Here is a 15,200-nt window from a genome sequence, read left to right as displayed (position 1 = left end):
CTTCATTCTCCTGTCATCAATTTCCTCTCACAATATTTAAATCCGGTTCCATTAAAAGCTTCTGTTTCTTATCTTTTGAGTTGTACATCACGTACTTGTGCAATGTGGCAAGTTGCTAGGCATTGTACGTGATGATGGTCTCAGACGGGTAAGGGAAGGCCCATGTTCTTTCCTTTCAGCACTGAGGATAAAAAAAAAAGTCAAACATTTCAGTAGGAGCAGCAAGTGAAGGTCCAAATCCAAAACACTCAACAACTGCCTCCTGTTCCCATTAACAGACAGTCCCGAAAGCGACGAAGAGGCAATAATGGCAATGACGGACAGGGAGGGCGGAGAAATGGGGTGGGAGGCTTGGGTCTCCCCTGGCAGTTGTGGGTGGGGAGGTGCGGGGGAGAGTGGGGCTTGACTGCCCACCTGTCAGGGTGGGGGGTTGGGGCTTGGCTGCCCACCTGATGGGGGTGGGCGTGTTGGATGCCCATCTGTCGGAGGTGTGGTTTCTGGGTGCCCGCCATGAGGGGGTTGGTAATTTCCGGATTCCCATCGGGAGGGGGGTAGTTCTGGGTGCCCGCGGGGTCGTGGGGGGGGGGTACTTCTGGGTGCCCAGGGATTGGGGGGGGGGGGGGGGGGGGGTTAGTTATTGGGTACTTACCTTTTGTGATGTAGAGGTAGAAGAAATCGCAGTAAAAGATGGTCTGCACAACGCCAGCGACCACTGCTATCTGATCAAAGAAGCCTTCGGTGTGGTAACGCCAAATCCAATTGGCCAGATAGAGTGCCCGGTAAAGACCCAAGAAGAAAAGATAATGGGTGGTGATGGTCTCAGCTTCACCAGTTTTCGTGATCATAAAAAGCTGAGGTAAGATGGTGACTGATTCCAGGTAAATGGAGAAAGTCCAAAGAATCTGAAAAATAAACAGAGAAAGGGAATGAGCAATGAGCAGGAGCTGCTACGAGTACCGAAAATACCCCCGACGATCATGGTTTTAATATCAAAAAAAAAATTATCTAAAACTGCTTCACAGAGGCAGAAGGAAAAAACATCATCACTGAGTCAAAAATTGTGGGGGAGGTGGGGTGGGTGGGGGTGTGGTGAGAGTGACCAAAAGATCCAAGAGACCAAAATAGGAGAGGAGGAGGAACAGTTGCAAGGAGGGGGGGGTGGTGGAGGAGGGGGGGGGGGGGGGGGGGGGGGGGGGGGGGGGGGCAGATGGCAAGGGGGGCCAGGAGGGAATTCCAGTGTATAAAGGAAGCTGAAGGCATAGCCACCAATGGGGAGTGAGAGAGAGAGAGAGAGAGAGCGGATCAACAAGGAACTGGAGTCAAATGAAGGAGAATTTGGTACAACAGGGAGAGTTACAGAGAATTGGCGGGGGTGGGGTGGTGGAGAGGGGAGAGGCTGTAGAGGGACATAAAAAGATGAGGGTTTTAAATCTGATGTATCGGGGGTAGTAGCTCTGGTTACCTACCCTGCAGGCATGATTTGAATCCTGCAGGAATGAAAGATGAATGTGGACACTGCTGTAAGTATCCCGGAAAAAACATGATCACGCACTGAGAAAATGGGACGTTCTTCATTATTTTTGAATATGGAGAACAGACTGTTGTAACATGGGTTCTTTAGATGTCTCAATGATGAGATCTTGAGACTTATATATCTAAATATCAATTGTTTATTGTAAATCTTTCAGATCCCAGGTTACTGTCTTGCATGATGCTGTTACCTCCATGCAGGCTGCTTCCAGAGTGTTCTTTCTAGACTGTCCTCTCAGTCTATTCCCATGTGACTCCAAACATTATACCATGGGCAGTGCTATTCTCCAGTTCCACATTAACCTTTACTCTGCTGAGCACCTTTACAGTACAATGACATGCAGGCACATCATACAATACCTCCCCCCTTCTCCAAAGAAAACTTTCCAACGGAGTATAACTATTTGTAATACAATCTTTACTAGCTATCCCTGCTTCCCCATTTCAAGTCCCTGACTTCATAAATTCAGACGGGTCTTGAGGCTTGACAGTTCTCCCACGGTCTGTCACGTTTGGAGGAATGGTAGTAGTAGTTCTGTGTTCAGGTGCTCGGTTATCTGCATTTCATTCGCTTTGTGTGCTCCTTTGAGTTGTGCTTCTCTTTACTAACAACCCGTCTGCTTTTTTTTTGGACATTGCGGGCTTGTCTCATTCCTTCTGAGGGGAATGCGCACTCTGTTTGTTCCTAGAGCGGACTCGAATTTTCGTTTCCCATGGTGTTCGCCGTGTTCTTGCTGGACACATGCGTTTCGCAAATGGAACCTTCAGTTCCGCTCGTTTCACAATTTCAGCCAAACATTTTTTGCTGTGTTATTTTCAAAACGTTTCGCAAACTTATGAGTCCTTCCATTCAGCTCAGTGTTCTCAGCATGTCTGAGACATCCAGTGCAATTTTTTCTTCTAGTTCCTTGCACCTCAGTGTCGGATTTACATTTTCCAATCTTATTTCTGTCTTTTCTTTCTCTGGTTGCAGTAGAACTTTGTCCTTGTTCATCATTTTGGTTTCACTGTTAGCCAGGTATGTCTCCGGTGAATTATTAACTTGTTTCAGTTCTGTAATTGTGCAATTCATGGCTTCATTGTCCACTGCAGCTTGGAAACTTCCCTTTCAATGCCTCCCCTTTTCCAGTCACCTGCTTCTTCAGTTCTTCAGTCTGTTTTTTGTAGCTTTCGGCTTCCTCCTGGAATATAGAACATTGCTGAGTCTTCTCTGCCAACTGGTTCTTCAGTTTGTTCAGAGTGACTTTATTTTCATTTTACTTCTCTTCGTAATTTTCCAGAGAATACACTTTGTCCTGAGGAATTCCCGTAACATGTGAAGATCTTTCAACAGGTTTTCCTTTTCTTTGCGAAGCTCACCATGTTTCAACTCGAGTTTTCCTGTCATTCAGCAGAGTCTCCTCAAGTTTCTTCTGCTGTGCTTCTATTCTGCTCTTTGAGACAGTCTTCATTTCTTCATGTTGCTGAATCATTACGCATTCCTTTTGCGTTTGATCTTGCTCAACTGTTCTTTCAACCATTTATTTTCTTGTTGACCTTTTGCCAACTCACTCTGAGCTTCAGTGCATCATTCCATTGCTACTGATAATTCCAATGCAACTTTTTCTGAAGTAATATTCAACATCCTTTGTCACTCCTCATGTTTTTCTATGGCTACATATTGATTTCTTCAAGGAGTCTTTCAGGGTTGCAACTTCTTTGCTTGCCTCTTCTGCCTGCTGTTTTGCCTGGCTGTAAATCTAGTTGAATTTTCCCAACTTCTGCTAGCTGTGGAATTGACGATCGTTATTTCCTCCTGGTCATTTCTGAAATGTGTTTGTTCAGGTCTTGAACAGCTTGGTCCGTTGAAGACTTCAGTTTATCATGCATTTTCAATGGTATGCACTCAGCCTGAATGTTGCGCTTCAAATCTTCCAGTTCAGCTCTGATGTGAACATTTTCCTGTAGAACAGCTTCATTTATTTTCGCACATTTTGCTTCTTTTGAGTTACCTCAGATAGCTTTCCTTCATTCATAACCATCTGCTCACTCTGCACTGCCATCTGTCGCCCTCCCTCGGGGGCTGTCTGTTCCCTCGGTGCTTTTTTGGGAGTTGCCCTCTCTCTCGGGTCTCTTGTTGCCCTAGGTGCTTTATTGGGAGTGGGCTAGAACTTCTTCTAAGGTCTGCGCTCTCCACAGCTTGGAGTTTAAAATACCTGTCAAACCTTTTAATATTTCACCAAATGAGTATTGATCTAGACATTGGATGTGGAGTACTTCACCAGTAACTAAACCAAAGGTGAATAAAAACTTGTACTTCTGATTCCTTACTTAATCCCCGTAAACCAAAAATTGTCTTGTCCAAGACTCCCATTCTTGAGTCTGGTTTAGCCCTTTCCATAGCACAACTGCATCTAGCTCTTCTAATTTGCTATCCATGGCCTTATTTTTGCTTGTAGTTACCATTTTAAATGTTGTTACCCCTTTAAGAGCTGTCAGTACAGTAACTGTTTTTCTCTCAGGTTGTCTCTGCAGTTGTTGGTTTCTCTGTGTACATTTCCTGCACTTTTCCTGATTTTGGCGGGCTCCCCAGCAACCATGGGCCTTTTTTTCAAAAACTGATTTAAACTTTTAAGGTAGTTCTGTCCTCAGCAATCCTGTCTTCTTTTTTTCCCCTCCTGAATGGGTTTTTTGAACGTCCTGAGCTGTGGGAGTTTTGGTGAGCTTGTGGTCCAATCAGGGTGCATTTTTTAAAAAAAGTAAAGCGACAGCATTTTGTCCTTAAAATCTGCACATCTCTTTTTTTTTTAAAGTTCTGCTTAAACTTTTGACTCTGCTAACCGATTTTTCAGGTCTTTTTTTTTAAACCTTTGCTTTTTATTTGCAGCTCTCTTTCAGCTGTTCTCTGGATGCTGAGTCCTTGGGACTGCCACTTATTCTAAAATGTAAGTACAGCTAAGTTTTTTGTATTTTTGCTCACCATCTTGTGAACTATGTCACTCAGGTTCTTGAGATTTTCTGTAATGAACTTCCACTCACTCTGGTGGATTCCTCACTTCCAAGTCCGTAGTGAGGCTTCTTCAATTATTTCTTCAAGTTTTCTTCTTAGGTGTGTGTGTCTCTCTAGTTAGGCTTCAGGTGCTTGTAGTTTTTCATACCTTGGGATGCTGTTCTGGGTTCCCGCTTTTAGCTGCCACCTTTCATTTCACCGTGGATCACCATGTCGGATTATGGTACTATCTCTGATGTGATATCATTTAGGAGTTCTCACCGCTGCCAACCATGTTGTAATATGGTGCCAGCTGTGATGTCTCAGTGACGAGATCCTGAGACTTGTATATTTAAACATGAACCATTTATTTTTAATCTTTAACTATTTAGAGATCCCAGGTTACTGTCATGGTGCTGTTACCTCCATGAAGGCTGCTTCCAGAGGGTACTTTCTAGACTGTTCTCTCTGAGTGGACCCGAGCGGGGATGGGCATCGAGTGCCTGGGGAAATGGATCTTTGTACCATTTAGAAGGGTAAAAGCTCAGGGAAATGATGACTTTAATGACCCTAGAGCCCAGAGACAGAGGCATTTCATAATCCCACTGTAAAAAAAAAACCCAGGGTCTAGTTCCCAGGCAGCCACATCTCTCACTGGCTTCAGATCCTAGCGTCAATGTCAGGCCCAAAGTAAACAGGTCCCCAACAGTCTCTAGAAAGGAACCATTTAAACAGGCCTCACCTCCAAGGGAGTGTAGTCATGATTGACAAGGAAGGAGAGACCGGCAACAGGAACCAGAATAAACTCCACGCGGAATGTGTCATTTTCTCGGTCAAAGGTTGAGCTGTATTTCATGTAGATCAGGTAAACTGTTACATAAGCGCAGAGCAGGAAAATGATCTGGAAAACAAGAGTTTAAAACTGAATAAACACAACAGTAAATGATTTATTGGATAACAAGAGTAAGAGATTGATACCTGTCAGTGACTCTGGGGGCAGGGGTTAGAGATGCACACTCTGGGATAAGTTCTGGATCAGGCAGTTTGGGTCCTTGACAGGTAACTTAATAACCTCAAACCTGATTGGAGGGATTCAACATGGAGGCCAAGGTGAAATCATTAGTTTCTTAAAGTCTTTCAACCTGAAGAGGAAAAGATTGCAGGGCTATGGGGAAAGAGCAGGGGTATAAGATTAACGAGTAACTCTCAGAGAGTCAGCACAGATACTAGGGTCTGAATGATCTCCTTCACTGCTGCATCATTCTATGACTGATTACTCCGTTATTAAGAGGATTATTTACAAACATACGAATTAGGAGCAGAAGTAGGTTCCTCAGGAGGATTCTCCTCCTTCCTCCTAATTTTCTGTATTATAACTTTTAACCAAATCCAGTCTGTTCCTCCCCCCTCATGAAACCCCCTCCCACTAAACCATCATCTGTTTCACGCCTGTCTCATCTTTCTTTGCTTCAAATATTCACCCAATTTTCCGTTTTTAGTGGCTGTGGTCTCTGACTGAACCACTCACTGTGGTGAAGTCCCTTTGTCTAAAGATATTTCTTTAGTGAGAGAGGATATTGGCTCAGAAAATCTAAATGTAGAATCAGTCCGGGAGGAGCTAAGAAGCAACATGGGGCAGAAAAGATTAGTGGGACTTGTCTATAGGCCTCCAAACAGTAGTGGTAAGGTAGGGGACAGTATTAAACAGGAAATTAGACTTGCATGTAACAAGGGTGCTACAGTAATCATGGATGACTTTAATCTACATATAGATTGGGCAAACCAAATTAGCAATAATTCTGTGGTGGATGAATTCCTGGAGTGTGTTTAAGATGTTTTTTTTAGACCAGTCCATCAAGGAACCAACTAGGGAACAGGCTATCCTAGATTTGGTTTTGTACAATGAGAAAGGGTTAATTAATAAGCTTGTTGTGCGGGGTCCTTTAGGGAACAGTGACCATAACATGATAGGATTCTTCGTTAGGATTGAAAATGAAATAGTCCAATCTGAAACTAAGGTCCTAAATCTAAAAGGAAACTACGAAGGTATGAGGGATGAGTTGGCTAAGATAGATTGGGGGACTTTATTAAAAGGCATGACTTTGGATAGGCAATGGTTAATATTTAAGGAAAAAATGTATGCATTGCAACAGTTATATATTCCTTTCTGGCGCAAAAACACAACAGGAAAAGTGGCCCAACCTTGGCTAACAAAAGAAATTAAGGATAGTTTTAAGTCCAAAGAGGAGTTATATAAAGTTGCTAGAAAAATTAGCAAGCCTGAGGATTGGGAACAGTTTAGAATTCAGCAAAGAAGGGCCAAGAGATTGATTAAGAGGGGAAAAATAGAGTATGGGAGCAAACTTGCAAGGAACATAAAAAAGGACTGTAAAGGCTTCTATAAGTATTTAAGAAGAAAAAGATTAGTGAAGACAAATGTAGGTCCCTTACAGTCCAAAACAGGAGGATTTATAATAGAGAACAAGGAAATGGCAGAGCATTTAAACTTTAGTTTGGTCTTCATGGAGGAAGACACAAATAACTTCCCAGAAATACTAGGGAACCAAAGGTCTAGTGAGGAGGAATTGAAGGAAATTAGTATTACTAAAAAAAGTGCTGGAGAAATTAACAGGACTGAAAGCTGATAAATCCCAGGGCCTGATAATCTGTATTCCAGGATACTAAAGGAGGTGGCCATGGAAATAGTGGATGCGTTGGTTGTTATCTTCCAAAATTCTGTAAGTTCTGGAACAGTCCAGGCAGATTGGCGGGTGGAAAATGTAACCCCACTATTTAAAAAAGGAGGGAGGGAAGAAACAGGGAATTACAGACCAGTTAGCCTAACATCAGTAGTGGGGAAAAGTCTATTGCAAAGAATGTGATAACAGGACACTTAGAAAATATAAACGGTATTAGACAAGGTCATCATGGATTTATGAAAGGGAAATCATGTTTGACAAACCGACTGGAGTTTTTTGAGGACGTAACTAGCAGGATAGATAAGGGAGAACCAGTGGATGTGGTGTATTTGGATTTTCAGAAAGCTTTTGATAAAGTCCCACATAAGAGGTTAGAGTGCAATAGTAAAGCACATGGAGGGATAATATATTGGCATGGATTGAGAATTGGTTAGCAGGCAGGAAACAAATAAATGGGTCTTTTTCAGATTGGCAGTGACTAGTGGGGTACTGCAGGGATCAGTGCTTGGGCCCCAGCTACTCACAATATATATCAATGATTTGGATGAGGGAACCAAATGTAACATTTCCAGGTTTTGCTAACGACACAAAACTAAGTGGGAATGTGAGTGGTGAGGAGGATGTTAAGAGGCTTCAAGGCAATTTAGATAAGTTGAGTAAGTGGGCAAATACATGACAGATGCAGTATATCATGGATAAGTGTGAAGTCATCCACTTTGGTAGGAAAAAACGGACATCAGAGTGTTATTGAAATGGTGATAAATTGGGAAATATTGATGTACAAAGGGACCTGAGTGTCCCTGTACATCAATCACTGAAAGCAAGCATGCAGGTGCAGCAAGCAGTTAAGAAGGCAAATGGTATGTCGGCCTTCATTGCGAGAGGACTTGAGCACAGGAGCAAGGATGTCTTACTGTAGCTGTACAGGGCCTTGGTGAAATCACACTGGATATCATGTGCAGTTTTTGTCTCCTTACCTAAGAAACAATATACTTGCCATAGAGGGAGTGCAGCAAAGGTTCACCAGACTGATTCCTGAGATGGCAGAATTGTCATATGAGGAGAGATTGGGCCGACTAGGCCTGTATTCATTAGAGTTTAGAAGAATGAGAGGAGATCTCATTGAAACGTATAAAATTCTGACAGGGCTGGACAGACTGGATGCAGGGATGATGTTTCCTCTGGCTGTGGGGGGGGCTCTAGGACAAGAGGTCACAATTTCAGGATATGGCGTAGGCCATTTAGGACTGAGATGAGTATTTACCATTCCGGTAAATCTCCTCTGCACACTATTACCCTCTTTCTTCCTAATGTGTGGGGCCCAGAATTGGGCACGATACTCCAGCTAAGGTCTAACCAGTATTTGATGAAGATTTAGATTGATGAAGATTTATTTTTGTACTCAGTCCTTTATGTTGTGAGTGGTGGCCGAGTTGGTACTATTGATGCTGTTGATCCGCAAACATCTCTTGGGTGGAAACTTTAAATTTATTTACATGGTACTCAATTCCAACTCTATCTCTATACTACTAACTACTGAGGTAGCCCACACTCCTCTCCTATTGGTCACTTTAGATCATGTAATCTTCCTTAACAAGCATTATTCTTAAAGGTACATTACACACTAAATAAAGCCATAATTACTACACCTTCCATCAATAAAGTCAAGGATTCTGTAGGCACTTTGTTTTTGTTAAAACAGTCTTCTCAAATTGTCCTGCCACTTTCAAAGATTTATGTATAAACCTACTCCCTTAAAAGTGTGCTATTTAGTCTATATTGCCTCTCCTTATGTATCCCTTCAAACTTCCCTGTACTAATTTGCATCTGCCATATGTCTGCCCATTTCACTATCCTCCTCACTATCTGTCGCATTGCCAAGTTTTATGCTGTGTGCAAATTTTGAAATTGTGCTCTTAAAATCCAAATTCAGATTGTCAATATACCAACAAGAACAGAAGAGGGGACACCTCCCTCTTGTCTGTCTGAAAGACAACCATTAACAACTACAGTCTGATTGTCTCTCAATCTCGTACTCACGCTGCCCCTTTAATCACTTGGGCTTCAATTTTGTGAATAAATCTGTTGTGATCTTTTGGAAAAAAAAACACCTTTTGAAAATCCAGATACAGATGAACTGGATCATCTTCATCGACTCTGTCCATCACTTCAAAGAACTCTGGCATGGGTTGAATGGTCTCCTGGTGTTGTAATGCTTCTATGACTCTAGAACTCAATCAAGTTGCTCAGACATGATTTGCCTTTAACAAATCCACGTTGGCCCATATTTTTCCGAGTGAGAACATTTTGACCCAGATTGTCTCTCTCTTGCCCTAGCATGGTGTTGGCAACCAGGACCTCCATGTTAACCTTGCTCTAGAGGGCATGGGTCATCTTCATTGGTGGTACACTATTTCAGTTTGTGAGGCTCTCTAGAAAGATTGTTCTTTGTCTGTCAGATTATTGCCTCAAAGTTTCTCCACCACCGACATTACTGATCGGCCTAATTGCTCCATTTAGCCCTTGCCTCCCCCGCCCCCACTATTTTGAACAAGGAGTTAACATCTGAAACTCAGTAGCCCCTCTAGCACCTAACCCTCCCCCTCCCAACCCCCATATCAGAGGAGGATTGAGGAGATTGCAACCAGAGCCTCTGTTATTTTCACTCTTACTTCCCTTTGTATCCTAGGATGTATCCCATCCAGACCTGGTGACCATTCCACGGTGTGCACAGATTCACTAGGATATTGCCTGGAATGAAACCTGCAGTTAATGTGTGCAGTGCACAATGCTCTCTACGGCCTTAACATCAACTCTATGATGCACTGCACCCTAATCAATGGATCCACAAATTAATCAAGACTTCTTTGGGGTTTTTTTTAATGGCTTTACCTCCCCGCACTCACATAAAGAGAATGATATATTGGTTCATCCACATCTTCAGCAGTAAATTCTTTGATTGCATCGTCCAATTGTTATTGTTCCAGTGAATCACGGTCTTACCTTCATCGTAGTGTTGTAGACTGAGATAAAGGAGGTGAATAAATCCAGGTATCGTGTTGTAAACACCAGAGCAAAGAGAAGCTGGCTCTTCCCAGAAATACCTAACACAGCAAAACAAAATGTTATCAGTGAGCCTGAAAAGAGCCCATCCCCCTCTCCCTCCCATCACCCTCTCTCTCCCCCCCCATCCCCTCCCCTCTCCTACTCCCCTCTCCCTATCCTCTCCCCCACTTTCCCTCTCCCCATCTGTCTCTCTCTCCCCCAACTCTTTCCTCTCCTCATCCCCCTCTCTCTCTCCCCCCATCTCTTTCCTATCCCCTATCCCACTCTCTCTCTCCCCTATCCGAGTCTCTCTCCCCATCCCTGTCCCTCTCTCCCTATCCCACTCTCTCTCTCCTCTCCCCATCTCTCCCCTATCCCTTTCCCTCTCTCCCTTACCCCCTCTCTCTCACTCCCCTATCCCTCCCTCTCTCTCACTCCCCTCTATCCCTCCCTCTCTCTCCCCTAACACCCTATCTCCATCTCTCACTCCCCTCTATCCCTCCCTCTCTCTCCCCAATTGCCTCTCTCCCTCCCTCTCTCTCCCCTAAACGCCTTTCTCCCTCCCTCTCTCTCCCCTAACCCCCTATCTCCATCTCTCTCTCCCTATCCCTCCCTCTCTCTCCCCTATCCCCCCATCTCTCCCCTATCCCCCCATCTCTCCCCTATCCCCCCATCTCTCCCCTATCCCCCTCTCTTTCTCCCTATCCCCCCTCCCTCTCTCCCCATCCCTCTTTCTCTCTCTTCCCCTACCCCTCTCTCTCTCCCCTATCCCTCTCTCCCTTTCTCTCTCTCTCACCCCAACCCTCGCTCTCTCACCATATCCCTCTCTCTTTCTCCCCATATCCTTCTCTCTCTCTCCCCCGTATTCCTCTCTTCCCTATACCTCTCTCTCCCCCATCCATCTCTCTCTCCCCTATCCATCTTCTCATCCCTCACTCTTGCCCCTATTCCTCTCACTCTCTCCCAGCCCTTTCTCTCTCCCTATCCCTTTCCCTTTCTCTTTCTCTCCCGTATCCCTTTCCCTCTCCCCTATCCTTCTTTCCCCGGGAGAGAAGGATAGGGGAGAGGGAAAGGGATAGGGGAGAGAAAGAGAAAGAGAGAGGGAAAGGGATAGGGAAAGAGAAAGGGATGGGAGAGAGTGGGTGGGGGGGGGGGAGATACTCTCTCCCCTCTATCCTCTCTATCCCAATCCCCCCCCCATCTCCCCGATCCCCCTCACTCCCTCCCATCCCTCTGTGTGTGTCTCTCTCTCCCCTTTCCCTTTTTCTCTATCTCCCCTCTTCCCCTCCATCCCTCTGTATCCTCTCTCCTCTCTGTCCCTCTCTGTCTGTCTCTCTCTCTCTCTCTCGGTGTTTGACTCACCAGCGCAGGATTTAGTTTTCCACATTTTCCCCAATAGGATAAGAATCGCCAGTAAATGGGACACGTCCCCGGACAGCCTGAACACATTCATCCTGCACAACTTTCAAACTTCCCAAACTCTGCACCAACTTTCCGGACTCCTGCTCAACTCCGTGTCGGTGACGTGGCTGCAACTTCCAGCGAGTCTATTAAAGGAAGCTGCTGTCAGCCGACACAAAACCGCTTAAAGGCACCAGCACAACAAACAGAGGGGGTGCCCAAGGGAGGGAAAGTGAGGTCCAGACGGAGGGAGGGAGAGAGAAATATTGTGGGTGGTCCCAGTCATATTCACCGGCGCTGAAGATCACTAATATTCACAGGGCAGTATTTCTCTGTAAAATAAAAAAAGGAACTGGTTTTCACTTTGATATATTTGACCTGCTTTTCTATGTAATATACAAGGAGCTGTTTGTCTTTAATTTACATAGAGACTGCTATTGTCTATGATATATATGGGGTTCATATTCTCAATACTAAACACAGTGGCTGACATTATCTATAATATAAAGAGGGATTGCTTATCCCTATAACATTGTGCTTAAAATTCTCTACAATAGACACGAGATCAACTATTTTCTGTACTATACAGAGGGACTGCTTTTCGCTAAAATATACACAAAGGTTTCAAAATCTATAATATAACTAGGGGCTGCTATTCCCTATACTATCAACAGGGACTGCTATTCTCTTCCACATAACCAAGGACTGCTATTCTCGACATTATACTCAGCGATTGCTATTCTTTGTAATATACCCAGGTATCGCTATTCTCTAAAATATACACAGGGACTGCTATTCTCTGTAATATACCCAGGGGCTGCTATTCTCTATAATATACCCAGGGATTGCCATTCTCTGTTATATACACAGGGACTACTGTTTGCTATAATATACATAAGGGCTGCTATTCTCTGTAATATACACAGGGACTGCTATTCTCTTTAATATACCCAGGGACTGCTGTTCTCTACAATATACATAGGGACTGCTATTATCTACAATATACACAGGGACTGCTATTCTCTATAATATTCCCAGGGACTGCTATTCTCTATAATATACCCAGGGATTGCCATTCTAAGTTATATACACAGGGACTGCTATTTGCTACAATATACACAAGGGCTGCTATTCTCTATAATATACACGGGGCTGCTATTCTCTATAATATACTCAGGGACTGCTATTCTCTACAATATACATAGGGACCACTATTGGCTACAATATACACAGGGACTGCTATTGTCTACAATATACACAGGCATTGCTATTCTCTATAATATACCCAGGGATCACTATTCTCTATAGTATACCCAGGGACTGCTATTCTCTATAACTAACACAGGGACTGCTATTCTCTATAGTATACACAGGAGCAGCTATTCTTCATATTACACACAGGTCCTGCTATTCACTGCAACATATACAGGGACTGCTATTCTCCATAATACATTCAGGGACAGCCACTCTCTAAGATATACACAAGGACTGCTATTCTCTATAACATACACAGGGATCGCTATTGTCTTTAATATACACAGGGACTGCTATTCTCCACAATGTACTCATGGATTGCTATTCTCTACAATATACCCAGGTATCGCTATTCTCTATCATATACCCAGGGATTGCCATTCTCTGTTATATACACAGGAACTCCTATTCTCTATAATACACTCAGGGACAGCTATTCTCTACAATATACTCAGGGGCTGCTATTTTCTACAATATATACAGGGATTGTTATTCTCTATAATATATGCAGGGACTGCTATTTTCTATAACATACACAGGGACTGCTATTCTCTATAATATACTCAGGGATTGCCATTCTCTGTTATATACACAGGGACTGCTATTTGCTATAATATACCCAAAGGCTGCTATTCTCTATAATATACACAGGGGCTGCTATTCTCTATAATATTCCCAGGGACTGCTATTCTCTACAATATACACAGGAACTACTACTCTCTATAGTATACACAGGGACTGCTATTCTCTATAACATACACAGGAACTACTACACTCTATAGTATACACAGGGACTGCTATTCTCTACAATATACACAGGAACTACTACTCTCTATAGTATACACAGGGACTGCTATTCTCTACAATATACACAGGAACTACTACTCTCTATAGTATACACAGGGACTGCTATCCTCTATAATATACACAGGAACTACTATTTTCTACTATACACTCAGGGGCTGCTATTCTCTATAATGTACACAGGGAGTGCTATACTCCCTAGCATCGACAAGGGTGCTGTTCTTTCTGGTATACAACCTGGACTGCTATTCCCGACAATGGTTTCATGATCATCATAAGGACTTCTAATTCCAGATTTTTTATTGAATTCAAATTCCACTATTTGCCGTGGTGGGATTCAAACCCTGGTCCCCGTTTGGAGACAGTACCACTACGCCACCTCCCCCACCTTCCACCCCCCCCTCCCCCTCCCCCAAGAGATTACTATGTACTGGGGCCAGTGGCAGAGTCTTGCTGCCCGTAGCCCCTCCAGTGTGGGACAGTCTAACTGAGTAAGCAAGGCCGGATTGATGGAAGTTTCGAGTTGACTTGGGATGCCTGAACCTGCTCTCAATCCCAAGTGCAGAATTTGTATGAGATGCAGATCAATAGCCATGATTGAATGATGCTGCAAGGCCCAACAAAAGGGTATCAGGGGGGCAAGTATCTTTCAACACCAGGTAGCATAATGTCATTTATGACAGAAGAGTGAAAAACAGCAGTTAACTGAATTATGAGTGCCAAACAAGAATGGGAATTGATTTACAAAATGAAAGGTGTCAACGCTGCTACGTTAAATCTTACATTAATTGCGAGCCCATTTCAGGATTAAGAAAAACAGCTCTGTTGTCATTGCAATGCCCATTGCTGACACTAGAGGGCAATCCCAACAAAAGCTGGAACCGAGACTAAAGCCAGAAAGTGTGGGAAATACCCCACAGGTCTGGCAGCCTCTGTGAAGAGAGAAACAGAGTTAATGTTGCTATTCTCTACAATATACATAGGTGTGGTATTCTCAATAATATACACAGAGACTGGGATTCTGAATAATATACACAGCAGCTGCTATTCTCTATTACATACATTGGATCTGCTATTCTCTATGATACACAGAGGGACTGTTACTCTATAATGTACACAGCAGCTGCTATTCTCTATAATGTACACAAGGATTGCTATTCTCTGTGATATGCACAGGGAATGCCATTCTCTACAATATACACAAGGATTGCTAACCTAAGATGTATATAAGAGCTGCTTTTACCTATAATTTGTTGTTATTATAATGATTTAATACCTTGGGCTTACTTACTGTACAAGACACAAGGCACCAATCACTCATAAGAGATTGGGTAAACACATTGTGGGTTCAGTTTTTAAGACTACGCACAGAAGAACAGTTATAAACAGATATAAAGCTCGAAGGCATCAGAGTTGTGTGTGTGTATATGTGTGCTCTGCTCAAAGCAAAAGTGAAACTAAGACTGGATCACATGACACATTTTCCTTCTAGTGATGTC

At 43.4% G+C, this 15,200-nt stretch overlaps 1 protein-coding gene across 1 annotated transcript; it reads right to left on the bottom strand.

Moving 5' to 3' along the window:
* Positions 1 to 78: 78 nt before the first annotated feature.
* Positions 79 to 11,770, bottom strand: LOC121271531 (ER lumen protein-retaining receptor 3). Its single transcript, XM_041177512.1, has 5 exons — positions 11,605 to 11,770; positions 10,201 to 10,301; positions 5,241 to 5,399; positions 650 to 902; positions 79 to 181 (listed from the first exon to the last, which is right to left on the bottom strand). The coding sequence occupies exons 1-5, from the start codon at positions 11,693 to 11,695 to the stop codon at positions 141 to 143; spliced, it is 645 nt and encodes a 214-aa protein (XP_041033446.1). The 5' UTR covers positions 11,696 to 11,770; the 3' UTR covers positions 79 to 140.
* Positions 11,771 to 15,200: the final 3,430 nt, after the last annotated feature.

Source organism: Carcharodon carcharias, chromosome 31 (assembly GCF_017639515.1).
Source record: "Carcharodon carcharias isolate sCarCar2 chromosome 31, sCarCar2.pri, whole genome shotgun sequence".
Taxonomy (NCBI): Eukaryota; Metazoa; Chordata; class Chondrichthyes; order Lamniformes; family Lamnidae; genus Carcharodon; species Carcharodon carcharias.
The sequence above is the reverse complement of the archived record's forward strand: the minus strand, read 5'-3'. Positions and strand labels throughout refer to the sequence as shown.